The sequence below is a fragment of the Podarcis liolepis genome (assembly GCF_965112155.1).
Source record: "Podarcis liolepis genome assembly, chromosome: Z".
NCBI classification, from domain to species: Eukaryota; Metazoa; Chordata; class Lepidosauria; order Squamata; family Lacertidae; genus Podarcis; species Podarcis liolepis.
In genome coordinates, this window is record NC_139570.1 from 30,372,259 (window position 1) to 30,397,443 (window position 25,185).

At 44.8% G+C, this 25,185-nt stretch overlaps 1 protein-coding gene across 1 annotated transcript in view; it reads right to left on the reverse strand.

Moving 5' to 3' along the window:
* Positions 1-25,185, reverse strand: part of MSN (moesin) — an 81,918-nt gene that overhangs the window by 38,507 nt on the left and 18,226 nt on the right. The window contains exon 2 of the mRNA XM_083485178.1: positions 2,230-2,313. Coding sequence (XP_083341304.1) covers positions 2,230-2,313 — 84 coding nt within the window. The remainder of the gene's footprint in view (positions 1-2,229; positions 2,314-25,185) is intronic.

Genomic DNA, 25,185 nt, shown 5'->3' on the forward strand with positions numbered 1-25,185 from the left:
GTGGCGCCCACCCTGTGGAACACCCTCCCTTCAGATGTGAAAGAAATAAACAGCTATCCTATCTTTAAAAGACATCTGAAGGCAGCCCTGTTCAGGGAAGTTTTTAATATTTAACGCTGTACTGTTTTTAACACTTGATTGGGAGCCACCCAGAGGGGTTGGGGAAACTCAGCCAGATGGGCGGGGTATAAATAAATAAATTATTATTATTATTATTATTATTATTATTATTAGTGGTGCCCTTTCATGGGCAGTGGGATTACCTAGAGCAGGCTTCCTCAACCTCGGCCCTCCAGATGTTTTTGACTTACAACTCCCATGACCCCTAGCAAGCAGGACCAGTGGTCAGGGATGATGGGAATTGTAGTCTCAAAACATCTGGAGGGCAGAGGTGGGGGAAGCCTGACGTAGAGGGACACTAAGAGGCAAGGGGGCGGCCAGAAGGGGGCAGTGGGGGGTGTAAAATAAATAATTTATTATTTATACGCTGCCCATCTGACTGGGTAGCCCAAGCCAGACTATAAGGTTTTGAAGAGCTGATTATCACTGGATCAAGTTCATCAACTTCGTTGAATTAAATAAACTAAATTTTAATTGGATTCTGAACAAATGTGCAATTAATTGTTACTGTTTTGAATTTTGTTATGTTATTATTGTTCGTAGTGGGTCATGCAAATGGCTATTCTGAATAATGCTTTTTATAGGGTAGGGGGCACTGGGGGTGAGTTTACAGAACCAAGAAGGAGTGGCCCCCAAAAGCCTGAGATCCACTGTTTTTCAGTCGGTGAAAGACAGCCAGAGTAGAAGAAAACACTTTCACCTGGTAGCAGCCAAAGCATCCAAAGGAAAAGGTGGGCCAAAAGAGAGTCATTGGACTTTGCTGCACCTCCTTCGCACTACATGACCCATGGAAGCTAGGGTGCAATGACAGGCGGCAGCACGTAAAATAAATAATATACATACGCCTCACCCCCAGTCACATCTAGGTTGGCACACACTCTAACAACACACTGTTCTGCTTTTTATTTGGTAGCACATTCAGCTTCATGAGTCAGTATATGAAGAAACCAGACCCAGTCATGGTGGAATAATATTACACCATACATAGAGCATTAATGCGCTGTAATGGATAAGCATTTCAGAGTGTGGCATGGGGTACAAGAATTAAAACCACTACAAACCCCAAATAATAAAAGTGTTTTATGAGTAGGTTAACCACAATGAATCTATTTCCTCACAATGCCAGAATGTCTAATGGAGGGAAATATAAGCCCTGAGGAGATTCAATGCTTTATTGTGAGTCACACCCCATTCTAATGCAATCTATAGGAAACCATCAGGCCAGACATCTAAGAACAGATAGGAGAGTTTGTCACCAAGGTAGAAAGCTTCGTTGGCTCTAACTCAACCTTTTGCCAACTGGTGCCCTCCAGATGTTTAGGACAATAATTCCCATCAGCCTCAGACAGGAGAGTCATTTCCTGCGATTATGGGAGTTATAGCGCAGCAACATCTACAGGGAACATGGCATAGTGCTCTCCTCCTCCATGAACCTGTCCAATCCTCATTGAAAGCTATCCAAGTTTGTGGCCGTCACTGCCTCCTGGGGGAGCAAGTTCCCTAGGTAGACTATGTGCTGTGTGAATGAGTCATTTCTTTTATCCTTTACTATCTTTTATTTAGGGACACGGGTGGTGCTGTGGGTTAAACCACAGAGCCTAGGACTTGCCGATCAGAAGGTTGGCGGTTCGAATCCCTGCAATGAGGTGAGCTCCTGTTGCTCGGTCCCTGCTCCTGCCAACCTAGCAGTTCGAAAGCACATCAAAGTGCAAGTAGATAAATAGGTACCGCTCCGGTGGGAAGGTAAATGGCATTTCCGTGTGCTGCTTTGGTTCGCCAGAAGCAGCTTAGTCATGCTGACCCATGACCCGGAAGCTGTACGCCGGCTCCCTTGGCCAATAAAGCGAGATGAGTGCCGCAACCCCAGAGTCGGTCACGACTGGACCTAATGGTCAGGGGTCCCTTTACCTTTTTATCTTTTATTTACCTTGCATCTTACATCTCACCCGTGTATTTGGTTGATGTGGCTAGCTGCACCTACTAGCCTTAACAACAAAGGCGGCTCTGCACATTGTTATTTATTGCTCATTCCTCATCATTCAATATCCAATTCCACACAGACAAAAAATGCTTCAGATGATACAGTCCGTAAATGGATGGTCTACTTACCTGGTCAAACAGCTGCTTCCCTGTGGTGTTGGGCTGGATGGCAAACTCCAGCTCAGCATCCATGGTGGTAACTCGGACAGTAATCTGGAATATAAAATAGGAGGGTAGAATTAGAATCCAGATGCCTCATGAAAATCCATTCACCCATCCAGCAGCATGAGCCAAAATTTCTTTCTTACTATAAAATATTTATATGCTGCTATTTCATAAAACATATCAAGTGGCTTACAATGAAAGTACATGTTCAAAACTCCCATTGTTCTAGGCGCATTTTGCGACAGGGAATTTCATCAGCGCATGCCGTTTCTGAGCTCTGGGCACAGCACTACGCCTAAGATTTCAGATTAAAACTGCAGAGTGGAAGGAAATGAGGATCTTTTTCTGCCTCCCCACTTCCAGCTACAGTGGTGCCTCGCAAGACGAAATTAATTCGTTCCGCGAGTTTTTTCATCTAGCGAATTTTTCGTCTTGCGAAGCACGAAATCCCATAGGAATGCATTGAAATTCAATTAATGCGTTCCTATGGTCAAAAAAAGTCCAAACAAAGCCAAATTTGGTACAACAAGAGTTTATTAAGTGCTCTTTAAAGTCACACATACTGTAAAGAGCATTTCAAAAATTGAAGGAACAATAAATTAAGTTTCTAAACATGACAGAAAAACATTTAAAAATCAACAAAGTGTACAGTACATTTTCTAAGACTCTGGGGGACAACTCGAAGAAGGTTCCTCTTCCACTCTTTGCTTCTTGCTGAAGAACCCCCTCCCCAACTGTTCCCCCAGCCGCCCACCACACATAAATTCAAATCCAGATTTTTTTTAAAAAAAACAGCAGAGTGGCCCAATGGTCACAGAAAATCATAAAAATGCAGGAAAAAACCACACAAGCTTCCAGATTCTTGCAAACCCCTCCTCAACTGTTCCCCCAGCCACCCACCACACAGAAATTCAAATCCAGAACTTTTTTTAAAAAAACAGCAGAGTGGCCCAATGGTCACAGAAAATCATAAAAATGCAGGAAAAAAACCACACAAGCTTCCAGATTCTTGCAAACCCCTCCTCAACTGTTCCCCCAGCCACCCACCACACAGAAATTCAAATCCAGATTTTTTTTAAAAAAAACAGCAGAGTGGCCCAATGGTCACAGAAAATCATAAAAATGCAGGGGGGGGAAACAAGCTTCCAGATTCTTGCAAACCCCTCCCCAACACCAGTTCTTGAATTCCAAACACCCAAACCCAAAATCCAACCCCCCCAAAAAAAAAGTTTTAAAAGTTTAAAAGAAGTTTTGGAAAAGCTTCAAAAATCACCAAAGTCTTCAAAAACCTCAAAAAAGGCTACCACACCGCGTTCTTTGAGTTGATCCTCGAAGTCAAGTCGCAACTGTATTAACGGTGTTAAGAAAAAGGAAACAAACTTGCAAGACGTTTTCATTTTTCGTCTTGCGAAGCAAGCCCATACGGAAATTCGTCTTGTGAAGCAGCTCAAAAAACGGAAAACCCTTTCGTCTAGCGAGTTTTCCGTCTTGCGAGGCATTCGTCTTGCGGGGCACCACTGTACTCTCTGAAGACTGGAAAAGAGACCCTCTTAAGAATATAGGGGGGGCAGGGGAAGGAGAAGACCATGTAAAAAATGAACATATTATTTTAGCTGCAGTTCATTCATTTTCAGCTTTGTATTCTTGTTATTTTAAAAAAGCGTGCCTTGACATTCTGTTGTTGCGCTCATAACCTAGGATTAAGGAGCCATTTAGCTCCTAGCTTTCATATCTCAGTTTCTAACACTGAAGCCATACAGTAAAAAAAAAAAAAAAAAGATTAAAATCAGACATTGATTAACCATTGTGAAAAGACGTAGTCTCAATTACCTGCATAGGCCTTGGCAGAAAAGAAAAGTTTGCAGCAGCAGTTTAAAAATTGAAACAGTCTGTATTGAATGACCGAATCTTATCACCATCATCTCAAAAATGTACTGGATCAGCTTTCCCCAACCTGTTGCCCTCCAGATGTTTTGGGCAACTTTCATCAGCTCCAGCCACCACGGACAATGGCTGATGTGAACTGCAATCCAAAACAGCTGGAGGGCAAAGAGGTTGGAGGGAATTAAATGGACACACTTTGGAGAATGAGAAAGCAAATCTGCATATCAGAGTAAGAAGCAGTTTTGTGCTATGAAAAGCAATACATTCCTATCAAATATTAAGAATATATTTAAATCTCTTTCCAAGCTCAATAATATGCAATCAAGCAAGATTCTGTACAGCCATTGGTGGATCCAGGGGATCCAGGTGGCATGGGCTCGTGGCTCTTGCAAAAGTGGGTCACCCTAAGCAGCTGCCAAAGGAGGTGCAACTGGCCTTTCATTCTGGAACAAAGAGGCAGAGATGAAACTAGAAGGTGGCTTTCCAAAGTTCCAGGGTGGCCATACCCATTTCCCTTCAAATACCCCCTCTTGGAGCATTCTTCTCCACAGGATGTTCTTGGAGGGGGAGATACTGAGGGACGCGGGTGGTGCTGTGCTCTAAACCACTGAGCCTCTTGGGCTTGCTGATCAGAAGGTCGGCGGTTTGAATCCATGTGATGGGGTGAGCTCCCATTGGTCTATCCTAGCTTCTGCCAACCTAGCAGTTCAAAAGCATACCAGTTCAAGTAGATAAATAAGTACCACTCTGGTGGAAAGGTAAACTGTCTCCATGCACTCTGGCACTCGTCACAGCATGCCATTTTGCCAGAAGTGGTTTAGTCATGCTGGCCACATGACCAGGAAAGCTGTCTGTGGACAAACGCCAGCTCCCTCAGCCTGAAAGTGAGATGAGTGCCCCCCCCCCCATAGTCACCTTTAACTATCTAGGGTTGTTGTTGTTTTTTACCTTTTACCTTACTGTCCAGTGAGATACTGGAATGACTTTTCAGTTTCACCTGCCCATGCAAGTTTGTTTTATACTAGCTGGTTTCTTCACTGGCACTCAATTAATAAGTTGGCTTGGCAGCTATGGTTGGATTTGTAAAGAGGTCAGCAGTAGGAGTGTTACATTAATACAGAGGGTTACACCAAAGTTAATACTATTTGCAACCTACATTTGTGGAGCCTCCACGCACAATGTGCTTTGTGCCGAAAGACATAAACATTATTCTTTCTAAAGGGAATGAAATCAAAGTTGTTTTTCAGTAACACCAGCAGTCCCTAACCTTTTCAGAATCAGGGTGCACTTTTACACCAAACATGCATGTGGAGTCCCTTTTTTTAAGCTTTTCCCATAGAGGTGCATGGTGGTAGTTCTCCTGTTGTGACCCATCTTGGACCAGCCCATGACCCACTAGAGGGTCCCAACCCACCAATTGTAGACCAGTGGACTACACTAACATAGTTCTCACCCTGTGGGACGCCTTGCCAATACAAGTTTGACAGGAGACATGCCCACTCATTTTTAGAAGTCTTCTATAAACTATATAACTTAGAAAGGGCTTTGAAACCTGAGTTTCTCTGCAAACCAGCTCTTACTGATAGATTTGATGTTTTTATCATTTTTATCGACCAACTGGCAAGGTCAGTGTTATCCTCCTTCCTGCAGCATTGTCTTAAACTAGGCTACTTGAAGAACCCATGAGAATGTCAAAGCCAAGAGGTTCTCAACACTGACTCTTTTGGGACACCCACAGTAACACATGAAATATATAAATGCCTCCCTTAGCTCAACACCGAGAGAACTCTGTTTGAAGAGTGCCCTGTGTCATTCAAGTTGAGCAAACTCTGTTACATGAGCTCACAACATACTTGGAAGGAGTTGAAGCAAAGAGCTTTCAGCAGAAGGAGATTGATTGGTTATCCACTCTTCACCCACACTGGCAAGCAACACAAAAGATTGTGTTGGCATTCAGTTCTTGGCTGAGTCTCGACATAGCCTGAGAAAAGGAGCTTCAGCAGCCTTTGGCACCTGCCCAGGCTCCTCTGCACAGACATCCATGCACTTTTAACAAAAGCCAGACTCCTTTACCACCTGGGTGCCTTTGACACACCAACATCTTTGCAGAAACAGGCCTTGTCCCTCTGCAGTTGAGCTCACTCTCCACTCATTGCAAGACTTTGGCAGTAAAAGAGACCTTATAGCCCCACCAGAAGCAGCAAGAATCTTGTTAGAGTAATGATGGAGCAGTCATGGGCTGCTATGCCAGCGATCAATCACTACATAGCAAAGGTTAGGAGATGTGCCAAAAAAGCTGAATTGGAGATGCTTCCTTTCTGAATTAGGTAGGAGCCTATTTGCCAGTGATTACATGGACATGTAGATTTGGTATGTTTAGCCTGGAAAAGAGGAGATTGAAAAGAGATAAAACAGGTAAGCTTTTAAGAAACAAGACATGGATTGTATGCTCATCTGCTAGGTGGCTCATGGTTTACTGAACAAAACATGGTTAAAACAAACCATTGTTTCATGTGCTTATACTTGATGTGTGTTTGCAGATATTAAGATAAAAAAACAGTGTCACTGCAGAAGCATTCCAGGGTTTAGAATATTTAAGAATCAGCTCAAAGTATTGCAAGACACAACTGTTTTGGCAAAGGATACTTTGCAAGCCTGCCTCAGGAATTTGCAACATGTCTTAAGGAGCATCACAGACTTTCCTAGAAACTTATCAAGTGGCTTTGAGCAATCTAGACCTTCACAATATGGACCTACCTTAGCAAGTTATCATGACAGCCTTCAAAGTATGTTAATGCCTGCTGCAAATTCCAGAACACACTTTGAAAGCAGCAAGTTCCACCATCCCTGAGCACTGGCTATGCTGGCTGGGACTGATGGGAGCTAGTGGCCGACATTGGGTGGGGGGCACATCTTAGCCACACCCCGTTTAGAGATTGCAAATGAGTGGGACTGTCAAACTTCCCACAAACATTTGTGCTACCTCTCCATAATTCCCCCCACCCCCCATTTAAGGAGTTCTGCTGGGCCATCCACAGTGCAGTCAAGAAGCACCACAATGGACCATGACATCTGCAAGATTGCAGCTTGCTGCTGCATCCTCTGCATCCAGAGCCTCTGTCCCTTTGAAAGTTTCAAGATATGCTCCCTGCATTCAGTCAAGGCTTCATAAACTGGAAGGCCAGAGATTTCTGCATGGAAACCCACAGTATAAGTCAGGCATGTCCAAAGTCCGTGGCATGTCCTGGTGAAAAAAGCTCAACAACTTCAATCCTAAAAAACTTCATCAAATCTGGCCCTCTGTGAAAAAAGTTTGGGCACCCCTGGTATAAGTGTTTGATTGTTCATTAACTATTTCATATGGTCTCACATAGGAAAGGAAGCCTCTGGCTAGAAGTTTTAACATTTGAATTTTTAAAGGCATTTTCTGAAATATCCTCAAAATAGAAGCAATCAAAAAAAGAAGAAGTTACAAGCAAGCCTAAAAGAGCCTGAACCAACAGATATTCACAGGGAAGGAACAAGCATTTTATTTTGGTAGTTTTAACACTTTTGTAGTTTACTTCAACACAGAAAGATGGCTATGGAGGAATATTGTTACCTGATGCCATTTGTTTTCATCCCACCCTTTTTCTCCAAGGAACTCAATGTGGCATACATGGTTCACCCCATCCTCATTCAATCCCCACAGCAACCCTGTGAAGTAGGATAGGCCAAGAGTGACTGGCCCCAAGTCACCCAATGAGCTTCATGACCAAATGGGGATTTGAACCCTGGTCTCTCCCAGGCCCTATTCTGACATTCTAATCACCACACCAACAATGCACAGCTAAGCACTGAAACTGCTGTGCAGAGTCATTCTGCAGAGGATGGAGTATATGTTTTAAGCTGTTCCAGCCACGAAAATTGGAAGGTAGCAGCACTGGTTCTCCAAGGTCGGTGACAAAATATTTTCAAGAGGCATTTCTTTGCTCCCATGGTGTAAACAGCACCTCGTTGGCCCTACTGTTGTTGGAGCCAGCAGGTTTTTCTAACAATGCAAAGTGTGCAGAAATCTGTTGACCAGAAGCGGGTGGGGGGAACGATCCCTCTTTCAAAGTGCTATCAACTCTGGAGGCAGGGAGAGGAACAAACAACTATTTGCCTGCCAAAACAACTCTGAACACACACCCTGAGGAGTGGGAACAAAGAACACTGTCTAGCTGGCTTATGACATCAGTTACAAAAAAGAGCAAGGAGTCTAGATTCTTCTTGTTGCCCACTGGTGAGCAGCTGCCCCACCATTCATGCCTCCTGTAGGGCACGGTGGGGGTGGGAGAGGGTGAGGGCTTTGATTCTAGAAATGCTTCTGCAATGGACTGTTCAGATCTGTGTATGGCCAAGGACAACACCATGGTGAAAACTGGGTCTTGTTTATTGCATTTATGTCCCACCTTTTCCTCCAAGGAGCTCAATGCGGCATGCAGCCTTGTGGAGTTTTCTGCCACACAAGCTGGTTATGGTCTCTGGCTTAAGATTAATAAATAACCATATGAATGTAAGAAAAGCCCTGCTGGATCAGGCCAAGGGCCCATGACTCTAGCCTTCTCTTCTCACAGGGGCCAAACAAATGCCTGTAGGAAGCCAGGAAACAAGATTTGAGCGCAAGAGCCCTCTTCCCTCCTGGGGCTTCAAGCAACAAAGACCGAGGGGTCATCCAGACTTCCTTTTGTGCCACATTTCTAGGCACAGGTCCAAGCTTTAAAAACCTCCATTCCAGAGTGAGCTTTTTCCTTTTTTTGGTCCCAGCACTTTCTCTGGGAAAACCCCCCGCATTTTACTGCTGAATGAGAGTAAATGGCAATTGTATTTTCCATGGATTGTTGTTACTCCACTTCAGTGGTAAAACACTGGTTTTCTCAAGGAAAGCACCAGGCAAAAAAAAACCACAAACCACTCTGACACTCTAAATCATGTACCTATGCCTGGGAAGCCACCAGTACAAAAGGAATTCTGGATGACTCCTCAGTCTGCAAATAACTATTTAGCCATGATAGGACCTCCAAGCTCAGAGAAAGTATGCTTCTAGCTGTAGATACCTGGGAGAAGGAGTCTATGCTGTTGCTTTGCTCACTGGCTTCTCAGAAGAGAACTTTTAACTGGCTTGTCACTGGATCAAAAAACTAGGCCCAATGGTTGTATCAACACCACCCCGCCACTGATTAAGGCCATTGTATGGGAATACCCACTATGTATGTATGTATACATGCATGCATGCATGTATGTAAAGTAGTGCTGTCTACTACAGGAAAACTTAACATCCAACACCCAGAGAGCAATTTCAAATAACTACATGAGTGTGTGATCACCTGCTATAGAGCACAAGCTATAGGAACACCAAAATTCGGCTAGGCAGGAGCCTCCCCTTCATGGGAAAAAGTCTCATTTATCCATCAAGCCAGCAGAACTTTGGAGAGTCCCTCAGTGACCTGGTGCAGCCTCAGGATTATTTTCTTGCACACCTTCCGATATATGCAGCAACAACATGATTTCACCCCCAGCTCCCCAAGACCTGATCTCCCAGAGGCTTCCAAAGATCAGGAGAGGTATGCCCTCCCCATCCAGAATGGGAGCTCCAGGAATACTTACAGGCATTTGCCCACGTTTCCAATCGCCAGCCCTTCTCCGCAACTCTCCTTTGGTATTATATGTGCCAGCAGAGAGAGGGCGGGGGCACCCTGGGTCATATGAAAGTGCTTGCAATTGCTGAAGGGATTACAGTTTAATTAAATCAAAAGGGGGGCTTTTCAGATCCCTAAGCTAATCAGGAAACAGAACACCAGCTGGAAGTTGCTCCCAAGGTTCGGAGCAGAACCCTGTTGCAACCAGCAGAGAACAGGCTTAACCCTCCACTTGGCTGCCTTGGGAAGGATCCCAAGAAGTTGAGCTCATGATATGACACCCATGGTCGTCCCCCCCGCTCTGTTCCTACAGTAGAAGTGGCAGAGAGGGCCACCAGCCACAGCGAAGGCCATGCGCTGCTGCCACTGCCAGAGGCAGTAATGCTTCTGAATGCCAGTTGCTGGAAGCCTCAGGAGGGGAAGCTGGTTCTTGTGCTCAGCTCCTGGTTGCGGGTTTCCCTCTGGGGCATCTGGTTGGCCCTTGTGAGAACAGGATGCTGGACTTAGTGGGCCCCTCCTGGCCTTATCCAGCAGGCTCTCCTCACTCAGAAAAAGGCCAAGATTGGCGAGTTTGTTTGCTTGTTTTTACACTCCAACATCGGGAACATAGAAGCAGTTGCAAAGCATGAAATGGTGGTGGAAGAAGAGAAATGTTAAATGGTGCGCTTCACAGCTGCCTACATGGCTACCTAAAACTTCCTTCCCACTAGCCTCTTTCAGTCATTCCTGCCTATTGCTGCCAATAATTTGGCTTGACTACCCTAAACAGCTGCACACCACATTTCATTTGCAAGCCTATATATATTTACCTGGCAGTGAATCCTACTGAACCAAGTAGGGTTTTACTTCCAAGTAGACATATGTAGGATTGAACATATGAGCATATTTTAAATGCTCCACAAGCAAAGTGTCTGGACTTTCCATTAAGACACTGAATAAGGCAGGTTTGGAATAAAAGAGTTGGACTAGATGACCCTCTTTGGCCTCTTCCAAATCTATGGTTCCATTATTCTAAAGTGTGGAAGCTGACCACTCTATTTGGCGGTCCCAGAATTCCTCCACAGGACTGACTCTTTGCCCTGAAAAAAGGAAATAATTCCAATATTGCAAAAAAAGAGGATTTTATAGTAGAACAGAACATGCCAGGGTAAGGACATAAGAGGCCACTTCAGGATGTAGAGAGCTTTCAAGGGTGTTCATGCCAGAGATGCTTTCAGACTTTTCCTTAGAAGCTGTAAAGAGCTCCTTGAAAACTCTCTTGGTTGTCTGATCCACTAACAGAGACAAAGCACCCTTTCTGTGTGGCTTTCCAACATTGTCCATTTTCTGGAACCAACTGAAAACCTTCCTCTTCCTAAACTTGGGTCTCCAGCTGTTTTTGGACTACAACTCCCTTTATTCCTAGCTAGCAGGACCAGTAGTCCGGGATGATGGGAATTGTAGTCCAAAAACTACTGGAGATCTTATGATTAGATATTGATAATAATTTAGGATGCACTGCAATGCTCATTGCAGAGATCTATGTGTAGCTTTTCAGCTAGGTCTACTCTTTTCTGCGCATGTACATGGAAAATGATTTGTCAGAGTTCTCCAGTTCCTTCTTTCAGGGCTGTGTTTTTCTTGAAGTTCCACTGTATGCAACAGAACACACACCATTCTCTTGAAATGGAAGTGCCTTGCATTTTCAGTGTTCCTCGGTACTTAGCTTCCTCTGTGTCCTTCCACACACCTTCTCCAGAGATATCCTAGAAGCCCATCCTCTGTGTTTGACTCACCTCCTTTCCCATTGATTGGCTCTGGTCAGCACAAAGCGTGAGAAGGCTTCTGAGTGACTAAAAAGCTCTCCATCCCTGCTGATTGGGTGGCTCTAGGACACTGGAGACAGGGGACCCAGCTGCAGAAATAGTTAATGGCTCTTTGCCCTCTTGTGACCCCAGACAACTCCACCACTGGTACCACACAGGTATTAGATTTGCACATGGCACCAGAATTTAGCATCCCACAGTCCTCTGCTTCTACTGTGGCTAGAAGCTTCCCAAGTAACGCTTAAGATATGAGCAAGCAATATGAAGCAGCAGAAGAGGGTCTCCCTCCTGCGGCGCAGGCCTGACTTGCTGCCTATGCTGTGTTTCCTCTGTTTCCTGTTTCAGTCGGCTGGAAGGCTATTATACTCCGTGACTCACAAGAGACAACCATATGTACAGGAAGATGCCCCATAGTGGCCCTCCTGCAAAGTAAGATTGGCCCCCACCAGCCAAAGCTAAATACCCTCTTTACACACGCGGACGCACACATGCGCACGCCTTGCAAAACCTCAAGCCAGGTTCACTAAGCCTCTCAAGATGCACATTTGAGTACTGGGGTCAAGTTTACTTGTGTGGATCATGGAAACATCCATCATAATTGTTTTTGATTTGTATTAGGAAGCAGGCTCTAGTGATCAGGGCTAGGAAGTCACAGCAAAGCTGTTCCAGCGAAGGGCGTGCTCTTGTGACACTCAAGTTCATATATTTATGGCACTGCTTTTTGAAACACTTATTCATGAACTTGTGCAAGGATCCAATTCCTCTATTTTTGCCATTTCCTTTCTCGCAAATAGAATCTTCAAGCACCCTCCCCTCGCTTTCCTGTCGCTGTTTCAAGAGATAACAGATGCTTTGGGCTTGGATTTATTTATTTTATTTTTTTAAGGCAGGCATTTAGAAGAATGGTTTGCAAAAAGCCAATTTGGTCATGGTGACATTTTGGTTAGCTCAGAGAAAAACAAAACAAAACAGCAGCAAAACAAAACAAAACAAGCAACTCCCCCTTGGGATACTCAGTTCTTGGCCCCGAACTGGCACAAATTCCGAATTTAAAGAGTAAAGACAGGACATGGCTGGTCTTGGTTCCAAACCACCTCCTCCACATTCAGTTTATATGTGTGGTTCCCTAGCAGAGCTGAATCTGAACTGTGAAAATTGTATCTATAGAAGATGCAATAGTAAGGAACTCAATACGACCACTATCATCTCCATTTCCTTGGCCACCAGCACAAGTCTTACGAATTTTTAGAATTACTACTCTTTGCCTTTGTATAAAAGAGAAGCTTTCACAGTCCCATTGTTTTTGTTTTAAATAAAGTGCAAGAATAAATAGAAATGGTTGAACATAAAAACATAAGATGAGTCTACAGGACCAGGCCAATGGCCCATGTAGTTCAGCATCCTGTTATCACAGTGGCCAACCAGATGCCTGTGGGAAATGAGCAAGCAAGACCCGAGCACAAGAGCAACACTCTTGCCCACCTGACTGTGTTGCCCCAGCCACTCTGGGAAACCATACTGGTTGGAGCTGATTGCAGTACAATCAATCTGGAAGGTGTCCAATTGGTGAAGGCCGCTTGAGGGATTTCTGGGGGAGAAGATGGACTGAACATCTTCTATCAACAGCTTATTGAGCGAGATAATTACGTGAGGATTAATGATAGCCAAGCAGTAAATCTTGGGTTATTGAATTCACTCTTGATAAATAGAGTGAACAAGGAATTAACCTCTGTTGCTCTGAACAAGCTGTTTTTCATGCTGGGAGACAAGAGGTTTGGTGGAACCCTGACAGGGGTGAGTGACTTGGAGAGGAGGAATTTTCACCTTGCCCTCAAACCACATAACAGCCATCTAGGCTAGCCCTTAGGGCAAAGGTCAGCAGAGCTTCCCTTTCTCCAATTACCTTCAAGATTGCTAAAAATAACAACTGAAGGGGTTATATGTCTGCCGGTTAAAATTTACATCTGGAGTGTGAGCTAACTTCTGGCTGAAGAAGAGGTGGTTATTAAAAGACTAAAAGCAAAACAAAGGGCATGTTCTAATTGTACAGTGGTACCTCGGGTTAAGAACTTAATTCGTTCTGGAGGTCCGTTCTTAACCTGAAACTGTTCTTAACCTGAGGTACCACTTTAGCTAATGGGGCCTCCCGCTGCTGCTGCCGTGCTGCCACTGCACGATTTTTGTTCTCATCCTGAAGCAAAGTTTTTAACCCAAGGTACTATTTCTGGGTTAGCAGAGTCTGTAACCTGAAGCATCTGTAACCTGAAGCGTCTGTAACCCGAGGTACCACTGTATTACGTTTGATTGTGACTTCCAACATAATATAACAGAACACAGCTGTAACTGTAGTTCAAGAACACCTGGTTGGGAAAAGCTGCTACAAGTAATCTACAGAACTGTTAAGTCCCTATCTTACGGGGAACTGAACTTTGCCATAAAGGAAGGGCCATATCTCAGAGGCAGAGCATCTTCCTTGCATGCAGAATGTCCCAGGTTCAATTCCCAACAGCATCTCCAGATTGGGCTGGAAGAGAGTCCTTGTCCAAAACCCAGACAGCCACTGCTGGACAATGCTGAGGTAGGTGGACCAATGGGATCTGATTCACTTTAAGGGACCTTCCTATGTGCTTATGTTCCCAAACTGCCCTGGGATGAAGGTTGAAGCATGTAACTGTAGTTTTCTTTTTTGAAAAATGAATAAACAACTGAACAGGTCACTTTCACTGTAGTGTTGTGGTTAAAATGTTGGACTGGGACCTGACAGACCAGGGTTCAAACCCCTGATCAGCCATGAAGCTTGCTGGGTGAGCTTGCACCAGTCAGTGCCTGAAGGTCTACCTCACAGGGATGTTGCGTATATAAAATGCAGGGGGGAGGGAGAACTATGTACACCGCCTTGAGTTCCTTGAAGAAAGCTGAAATATAAATGTAATAAGCAAATGAACTGGAAATAAAAAAAGAAGCTGACTTTAAGTCATCTGTCCTAACAGAAGGGTTTTTAGATGGGCAGATGCAGTCGTGAAATCGCTCATAGGGTAAGGCTTAAAATACCACATATTTTTTTAAAGGCAGAGACCTGGGTGGGGCATGCCAAAAACTTGGACTTGCTCATTGCTTCTTGTTGAGTAACTGCCCAGCAGGCAAACTGCTCGGAAACAACGAACCGTTACTCACTAGGCCTGCCCAGACTATGAGGTCTATCTATTCCAAATATATCTTTAGCCAGAAATGGTTAGATCAGGGAAATCTGTTTCCAAGAGCATTCTAATGTTTAAGCTCCAAATCCTCATGTTTAAAAAAAAAAAGCAGCAAGAGGGACTCGTGTGTGAGCGTATAGCTCCACATCTCTGCAGACAAGGAACTGCTGCCCTTTTCCTCTGGGAGGGATGCTGTGTTTTCTGGAAAGAGAAAGTGCTCTGCCACACCACTCCTGAAATCACATACAGTGGTACCTCCGGTGGTGGCAGCGCAGCGGCAGCAGGAGGCCCCATTAGCTAAAGTGGTGCTTCAGGTTAAGAACAGTTTCAGGTTAAGAACTTAATTCGTTCTGGAGGTCCGTTCTTCACCTGAAACTGTTCTTAACCTGAAGCACCACTTTAGCTAATGGGGCCTCCCGCTGCTGCTGCGCCACCAGAGCACGATTTCTGTTCTCATCCTGAAGCAAAGTTCTTAACCCAAGGTACTATTTCTGGGTTAGCTGAGTCTGTAACCTGAAGCATCTGTAACCTGAAGTGTATGTAACCCGAGGTAATGCTGTACTTCCTACATTCCCCATGTTGTATTTTGGGACGGTTAATACATGGGAAGTACATCCTGGAAAAGAGTGGTATGCTGTGGCACAGGGTTCAATCCTGCGCTGGAATTACCTGACCTATACCCTTGGCTCCTTTAGACATGCACTACCCAGCACTTCTTGCATTAGCCATGCAGAGGCAGTCAGAGGTGATTGCCGTGTGCAGACCTGTGGCTCACAGCTCTTTGGGGCATTCAGGAGAAGCAGAGCTCTCTGCTGAGTGTACAGTTGGTTTTATAATACAGCTTTCCTGTCCTATAATGGTCTCATGCAGATGTCTGCACATCAGCCTATTCTGGATGTCTAAGAAATCTAGCCTTTCAGGAGTTTAGTGAAGTCATCCTTTGCCTGCTGCGATTCCACTTCCATTACTGAACACGCCCTAAATGTTTCCTATACGCAACGCTGGAAAAGGGACAGAGTAAGCTATGTTACTCTGACTTGGAAAAATAAAAGGCAAGTTTAGGGGTGGGGCCAATTTCAGAGCAAGACATGCTTATTACTTCTTCATTTTAACTCCACTCAAAGCAGGATTTCAAGCTGTGGTTCAAGCTCTCTCTCTCTCTCTTTCCCCCTCTTTTTTTTTTGGCATTAATATCCCATGTTTTCCTCCAAGGAGCTCAAGTTGGCTTGCACAGTTCTCTTCCCCCTCCTCATTTACTCCCCACAACTTCCCAGTGAGGTAGGATAGTCTGAGAGGCAGTGATTGGCCCAAGGGCACCCAGTTAGCTTTATGGCCAGATAGGAATTTGAACCCTGATCTCCCAAGTCCTAATCCTGACACTGAAACCACCGTATGCAACCTTATATAAATATTATTTGTATATCCTACCTTCTTCAAGGAGCTCAAAATGGAATACATGGTTCCCCCCCTTCCTCCTGTAATCCTCATAACAACCCTGTGAGGTGGTTTAGGCTGGCAGCCCAAGATAAGTATGGTGTTTCCTGCTTGGCAGGGGGTTGGACTCGATGGCCCTTGTGGTCTATTCCAACTCTATGATTCTATGATTCTATAAGTGTGAGGTAGTTTTGGCCCAAGGTCTCCCAGTAACCTTCATCATGGCCATGTGGGGATATGAACCCTGGTCTCCCAAGTCATAGTCCGACACTCTAGAACCACTGGCTCTCAAAAGTTGATCCGCCACCATATGCATCCAGGCCCAGAACCAGTGAGGTTACATTGCAAGCTACTGTAGTCCAGGTTCACATGTGCAGCAATCAAGTGATGGTAACACCATGAGAAAAAAGACTGGCCTCATGTCAGTTCACACCCTTCATGTGCAAATCACCTAGTGGTGTACCTGCCGTGAATCCAATTTCAGAGCAAAGAGAGGAAACTGAGCTGGCAGCAAAGCTCCACACATTCACAGTTCAGAGATTCTCAGAAGTCTGAGGGTTTCAGGTCACAGAAAGCTATTTGAAAGCCTCAGGCAGAGGGCCAAGAACTACTTTAAAATGCTTAGGTGTTAAAAGACACACCTATGTTGCTTTTTCTCTGAACAAGACCAGCTATATGTTGTACAATAACTGTTAAACATCAGCTTTCTGGATCAGATAATTCCTAGCAACATACAGCTGGATGTGCTTGAAAACTTAAGTCCATGAATTACCGTATCTTTCACTATATAAGACGTACCAGACCACAAGACGCACCTAGTTTTTGGAGGAGGAAAACAAGAAAAAAAATATTCTGAATCTTAGAAGCCAGAACAGCAAGAGGGATCACTGCGCAGTGAAAGCAGCAATCCCACTTGCTGTTCTGGCTTCTGGGATAGCTGAGTAGCCTGCATTCACTCCATAAGACGCACACACATTTCCCCTTACTTTTTAGGAGGGAAAAAGTGAGTCTTATAAAGCAAAAAATACGGTAAGACCATAACCCTTTCATTTAGCCTTACATATGGCACTTAAGATATATGCTGCCCCTGACTACAAAAGGTTTTGCTGAGCCGCTCTTGGTTAATACCTGGCAGGAGAATTTGACCAGTACTTTTTGAGGTCTACTTAAGCACACAACCAATGCCACTGTGTTGTTGAGAATTCCACAGCTCAGGTGTGTTTTGCACAACCGACTTTTAGCCTGTACACCCTAGTGCAAAGCAACTTTGCACAACCAAAATTTTGATTCCTGCATTACAGGGGGTTGGACTAGATTATTCTGGGGTACCTTGCAACTCTACCATTTTCGGATTCTATGAAAGCCGACTATGAAGGGTTGCCCTTACTGACTTCCAGAACCTTCAGGTGATGCAACTGGATCTTGCTTTATTTGTGTTATTCTTAAACTGGTGCCCACCAGAAGGCCTTCTTGAGGACAGGATAAAAATTAAGCAAAAGAGTGATTACCCCCCCCCCCAAACAAACCCCAACTCTGATGCCATTTTTAACACGAGTGAGGAGAAATTATAAATGGTGCAGTTCATATCTGAGAGAAGAGTAAATTTCTAATCCTCAACATATTGAGTGTAGAGACATAAAGACAAAGTGAAACATATCATAGAATCATAGAAATGTAGAGTTGGAAGGGTGACCAGAGGGTAATCTAAGCCACCCCCCAGGAATGTAGGAATCACTGCTAAATAATCCCTGACAGATGGTCATCCAACATCTGCTTAAAAACCTCCAACGAAAAGAGTCCTTCACCTTCTGAGAGAGTCCTTTCCACTCTAACGACCTAGTGTTCTAGGCCCCATTGCAAAGAGAGCTTTCTTGAGGAAGACTAGAGCCACGTTATATGTTGGAAAACTCCAGCCAAATACTAAGCAGGCTGCCTAAGTAATCACTATGAAAACAAAAAGACAATGAATCCAGCTGGAAGAGTGGGCTGTTCTCCTACTGGCAGTGGCCAAAGGTTCCTTTAAAAAAGGGGTCCTTGTGCCAAATTCTACATGCCTGTTTTCCAGACTTGCATCACAGAAGTCCGACCAAAAAGGGAAAGTTAAAAATAAAGTCAAGTGCTTATCAAGTCAAAGTCAGCTCTGTTGCCTGCTTGCTATTTGAGCATTTCCATACAAATATGGTATCAACATTAGCCTGGAAGGGATTCAGCTGGTGGGAGGGAGAATGTGGTAAAATATGGTGGTTGTGTCAAATGGATTTGTTTTCTACCAACCTAGGTGGGTGGCCAATGGAGGAATTTAAAAAGCAAATGTTTTGGGAGACTGTAGATTTTGGCTCCATGCCCCCCCCATGCACACAATATGGATACAGTGGTACCTCAGGTTAAGAACTTAATTCATTCTGGAGGTCCGTTCTTACCCTGAAACTGTTCTTAACCTGAAGCACCACTTTAGCTAATGGGGCCTCCTGCTGCCGCTGCAGAGCGATTTCTGTTCTCATCCTGAAGCAAAGTTCTTAACCCAAGGTAGTATTTCTGGGTTAGCAGAGTCTGTAACCTGAAGCGTCTGTAACCCGAGGTACCACTGTATATCTGTCTCTGGGTAACTGCTGGTCTTTGTTTCCAGTATGAGGGCCAACTGCTCTCCAGGAATCATTGGTGTACCGTGAGGCTTGCAGCACCTAGCAGAGGCAAATCCAATAAAAATCTCCATTTTCAGGGCAAGTCCAAATGCTGATCTTAATCTTGAAGATCAAGCCAATGATCTCCCTGTGATTTTACCCCCTTTCTGCTGATTTGCTTAAGAGTCAATCTCACAAAGTCTTCTGGGGACTCAGAAGGTGGCTCACTATTTTGTGACATATTGATTGGTCCTACTAAGGCAGGCATGTCCAAAGTCCACTTTGGGGGCCTAATCCAGCCCCTGTGGCAGTTTATTTATTGGGGTCAAATCCTAAAAAGAGCTCAACAACTTTGGTTGCCCCTCACGCATGTTCACTTCATCAAAAAGTGATGATGAAAAAACTTTTTCTTTGAAAAAATTTGGGCACCAGTAGATTGAGCACTTTTCACCCTGGATTTTAATTAGAAGCTGTGAAAGGCAATGGATGTGGGGGAGGCCCTTCTATGTGTCCCAGCTCCAAAAGAAGCACAAAAGGTGGTGGTCAGAGAACTGGTGCCTGTTTGCTTTTTCCCCCTTCTCCCCACCAATCCCATTTCCCTTTTACATCCTATCTTTTAGACTGAAAGCCTGAGGAGGGCACAGATTGCTATGCTTTCTAAGTTATCTTTGAACTGCTCTGACAGCCTTGTTTCAGCTGAAGAATGTTTAAAAATGCTTTCAACAACAACAACAACAAAAACCCAAAACCCTAACAGACTTGAGTCAAGCGGCAATTTACTGTTTCACAACAAAAGACAGCAACTACACTTGGGAACTCCCTGCCTATTGAAGATGGGCGGGCACATTCACTGCACACTTTTCATCACCTGCTAAAAACATTTTTGTTTAGACAAGTCTACCCAAATATTTAGGGATGCGGGTGGCGCTGTGGGTTAAACCACAGAGCCTAGGGCTTGCCGATCAGAAGGTCGGCAGTTCAAATCCCCGCAACGAGGTGAGCTCCCGTTGCTCAGTCCCTGCTCCTGCCAACCTAGCAGTTTGAAAGCACGTCAAAGTGCAAGTAGATAAATAGGCCTTTACGTTACCCAGACATTTAGAAAGCTGATGAAAGTTTTAGTCTGTTTTTAGTTTATTACTACTTTAACTTTTTGGAAGCCTTAAATTATTATTTCTGATTCTGCTTTTTGATAATATTATTGTTTTATCTTTTTTGTAAACTGCTTTGAGGGGGTGTGTGGTTGTTGTTGTTTTTTACAATCAAGTAGTGTATCACATTTTGTGAAATAAACAAGTGTTAAAAAACACCACCCAGTTCCTGTGGACTGCGCAGCAAAGCCCGAGCTGTTTGTGATCACCCATAGTATGGATCCAGAAAAGCAGCCGCTCGTGGGACATGAAGACACCAAACTGGATTGCAGGGGAAAGTGCAAATAAATATTTCCATCAGGTGCAGGGTAAGGGGGTTGGGGTTGCATTAATTCATCAACCTGAAATGGATAATATTATTCAGTGTTCTTTTTAGAAATAGGAAGTTTGGAGGAGAGGCACTTTCCCCTCTCAGCTGCATTTACAGAAACAAAAAGTCACATAACTGCACAGTTGCAGCCTTACCCAATTCTAGAAACTTAATCCTGCAGAGCAGAGGCTTTGAGAGATTTATTAGCTCAGTATTTTTGTAAAGTCCACAGCAAACAAAAGCTTACACATGATTTACAGGGCTCTGCTTCAATCCGTCATCTGGTCACAGGTGAAAAGGAAGACTAGGAAACTTAAACCTGGTTTTCTAAGTGCTCACAAGAGGAGGGAGAGAATGTCACTTGCACCAACAGAAGCTGTAGAGATCAGGACCGCTTGAAGGGGCAGATTACTGTTTAGATTTCCAGCAAAGTTCAGCTTTGTTAGAAACCACTTCCACTGAGACCACACACACACTTGGTAAAAAAAATATGCAGAGGGTGTCGCACACCAGTTTTCATGAGCACTTGCAAGTCTTATGCAGGATGTCACACACTTAATCTGGCTCTTAAATCTGTTCTGCAGTCTCCAATTGTTTTTTTATTTTATTAAGAGAACATCTGGATTCATCTTTTTTGCTGGGTCTCTGCAGTTCTCTGCTACCTTGCAGGCAGAAACTCCAGAAGTTTCATGCCTGATCTTTCACCTTCTTACGAAATAGATCTTTCAGTGTGGCAGCACCCAAACTGTACTCTTCACTGTACTCTTTTCAATACCTGCTAAAATTATTTATGTTTAGGCAAGCCAGTCAAAATATACAGAATGTTGACATCTGGCTTCTAGCTTATCGTTGATCTTAGGGATTGTTGTTGTTGTTGTTTTCTGTTTTATACTGTTGTTTTTAACTGCTTTTACTGATAATTGCATTGCTTTATTCTTTCAGTAAACCACTCTGACATTATTGCGGGGGGTTTTCTTTTCTTTACACAATCAAATGGTATGTCCATTTTAATTAATTAATAAATAACACCTTCACAGCCCCGCCCCCTACACCATAAATGTCTGAGAGTTGTACCTTCTCTGTGCTTCTTTTTTTTATTTTGCATTGAAACAGGGCCAGCTTGGGGGTTCAATAGGTCCACTTGCCAAGCAACTCCACTCCCCCTTCCCTGTGGGATATGGGTGGCCCCAGATTCTCTTTCATCCGATCCACCTGCCCATAAAAGTCAGCTGCCAGCAGATGGCATCCTCTCTGCAAACTGCAGAAAGAGAGGGAAGGAGGGAACGGCAATGCCAGAGGAAGCGGAAGCAGAAGTGGTGCTGCTTCTGTGTGAGAAAAGAATAGCAGCAAAAAGCCTGATCACAGAATCATAGGATCGTAGAATTAGAAGGGACCCCAAGGGTTATCTAGTCCAATCTCTTGCCATGATGTTTCTTGGCCTGCACTGAAATAAGCTTGCTGGGCTGGAGACATACCTGGAGCAGAGGCTCACGTGCCTATAGATTCTGCATCCTCGTTGGGTATAATAGCCAGCTCACAGGGGTTCTCTCCCAGGGTAGATAGAGGAAAGATGCAGGTAGGGAGCAGCTGAGTCTTCATGCCCCACTGTTACACCAAGAAAGGCAAATGGGCTGCAGTTTGAGTAAATGGAGCTGAGACTGGATGGTGATGCATCTCTACAGCATATCTAGACTGTATACAAAATGAGCAAGCTATAAAGTTAAGTGAAAGCACTTTTAAGGCAGAGTTTCTCACTGAGGAAAGCACACAGTTCACTCTCCCACTAAAATGATAGGAACTTTTAAGGTTTGCACATAACTTTAAACCATAGTTAAACAAAACTATGGTTTAGATGTTGATTGTGGGTGCTTTGCTCCTCCCCAACTGAGAAACTCCTCCCAGCCCAGCCCAACGAGGCTGATGGGAATTGTAGGCAAAATAAAGAAATGACTGGAGGGCACCGGATTGGGGAAGTACCTGCAGCACACCACTTAAGGAGCTGGTTTTGGGGGTGGGGAGCATTAAGTACCATGCACCAGACGCTGCTCCCATGCACACATTATTTTATCTGACCATCAGCATTCTGCGTTAACTTGTGCATGAGGCTCAGCGACTTTCCCCTTCAGGGAGAGCATCCCCAAGGGTAATTACAGTCAGTATTAGAACTGGGTCAACTGCTGAATGGGAGCTGAATGGGAGCCAGAAACCAAAGGATGGACACAAAAGATCTACAGCACCATTGGAGAAATACCTCATTTTGAGGATGTGTTCACTCTGGGAGTAGCCAACGTGCTGTCCTCCAGATGTGTATTTGTCCCCAGCTCCTATCATAGAATTGTAGAGGTGGAACCCCCCGAAGGGTCATCTAGTCCAACCCCCTGCAATGCAGGGATCACAGCTAAAGAATCCCTGGCACCCAAGCAAGTGTGAGCAAAGGTCAGGAATGTTTGTAATCCAAAGCATTGGTGGGGGGAGGGAAGGCTGCTGCTTCTGCCCCTGGTCTATGGAGCACGGGAGAAAACAGCAGCACAGGCCTTACTGTACCATCCCCAGGTGGTTCCCAAGGGCTGCAGACATAGTTTTCATGTCAGCCCCTCGTATTTCAGCCATCTCCTACAGCAGTGTTTTTCAACCTTTTTTGGGCAAAGGCACACTTGTTTCATGAAAAAAATCACGAGGCACACCACCACTGTGTGCGGAGAGGGAGATGTCAGAGCCCCGCTGCTCTCTATGGGGAATCAGATGAGAGCGGACCCCCTGCCCGCTCTCATCCGATCCCATCCAATCTGATCCCCACCCAGGACGGATGGAAAATCGGGTGGACACAGTCCGGTGCCCGCCTAGTGGGCAAAAAGTTGACTTTTTTTTAAAAAAAAAAAAATCTTTCGAATTTTTCAATTTTTCCCACGGCACACCAGGCAACATCTCGCGGCACACTAGTGTGCCGCGGAACAGTGGTTGAAAAACACTGTCCTACAGTATCTTAACCACTGGTTTATTTGTAAGAACGTAAGGAGAGCCTTGCTGGATCAAGCCAATGGCCCGTCTAGTCCGGCATTCTCTTGCTCACAGTGACAAATCAGAGGCCACAGTGGGAAACCTGCAAAGTAGGACCTGGGCACAAGAGCACTGTCTCCCCTCCTGTGATTCCCTGCAACTGGTATTCAGAAGCATTGCTGCCCCCAACTGTGGAGGCAGAGCAGAGCCAGCCTGGCTAGCAGACCTCAATAGCCCTCGCCTCCAGGAATTTGTCTCGCCATTAATTTATTCAAGCCAACTTTTGGGGGGTGGTATTTCCCTGCTTGGGTGTTGCCAGTGTTACATTTGTGGTGTTTTTGCTTACATTGTTATATGTATTTCGCTACACCTGATGATACTGTACCCACTTTCAGACTATCAGTTGTGACAAATGCCTTGAGTGAAGAGTATGTCTGCCCAGCAAGTGTTCTATTACTCTAGCTCATGTGTTAAAGAGTTCAATAGTCTGTCTGTCTCTCTGAACAATGCTCTGGGGAACTCTGGAAGTTTATATGGTGCTTCTCCAAAGGAGTCTGTATACCTTCCTATGTAATGCAGGAGGAATCAGCATTCCTTGGAGGCAGAGAACAGAAAATCCACAGTAGTTGCAGTTAACTGCCCAACAAGTTCAGGGTACAGCACCTCCAGAAGAGAAGTCTGTCTTCTGAGTCATGTCGCTCTGGCTTTCCACCTAAGAAGACTGGAGTCTTCACACAAACTACAATTCCCGCCCACCATTAAAAGAGAGTTTGCAGTACCTGCCCCCTACCTCAAAATATCTTCTGCTACTGCAACTACCACATGGACACATCAGTCTCCACTCTTTCCTCCAGTAAAGAACTGAACTGGTTTCCTTTGCAATGATTTGCCCAAGTGATTGATGCTGAATACTTGCAAGTCACATTTCGATTGTGGCAAGCAGGAGCTGGCGCAGAGCATCAGTACATAAGACTACAGCCAGCCAACCCCTCATGCTAGAAAACACCTCTTCTATGCTGTGCTTCCATTTCAGCTTCCTCCCATGGAGCCATGGTATTGCCGAAAGGCTGTGGCTCATTGGTAGATCACCTGCCTTGCATACAGAAACTCCCAGGTTCAATCCCCAATGGCATCTCCAGGTACAGCAGGGAGAGGTGCCTACCCAAAACCCTGGAGAGCCACTGGCTCTGGGAGAATTATGGATCTGGGTGCTCTAACAGCAAAGGCTTTTCCACAGGGTTTTAAGTATCTGCATCTATTGCACATGAAGGCAGTTTGTGGAATTTGAAACACACACACACACACACAAGCTGCAGGTCCTGCAAAGAATATACTATATTCTATACTGAATGAGGTTTAGCATCGCTGCTATTCTTTGCAGAATAGCAGCGATGCTAAACCTCATTCAGTATAGACACTGCAGTCAGCATCCTTGATGACTGCAGTGTCTATACTGAATGAGGTTTAGCATCGCTGCTATTCTGCAAAGAATAGCAGCGATGCTAAACCTCATTCAGTATAGACACTGCAGTCATCAAGGATGCTACTTTACAAGTCAGGTAAAGGTAAAGGGCCCCCTGACCATTAGGTCCAGTCGTGACCAACTCTGGGGTTGCAGCGCTCATCTCGCTTTATTGGCCGAGGTAGCCGGCGTACAGCTTCTGGGTCATGTGGCCAGCATGACTAAGCTGCTTCTGGCAAACCAGAGCAGTGCATGGAAATGCCGTTTACCTTCCCACCGGTGTGGTACCTATTTATCTACTTGCACTTTGATGTGCTTTCAAACTGCTAGGTTGGCAGGAGCAGGGACCGAACAATGGGAGCTCACCCCATCGCGGGGATTCGAACCGCTGACCTTCTGATC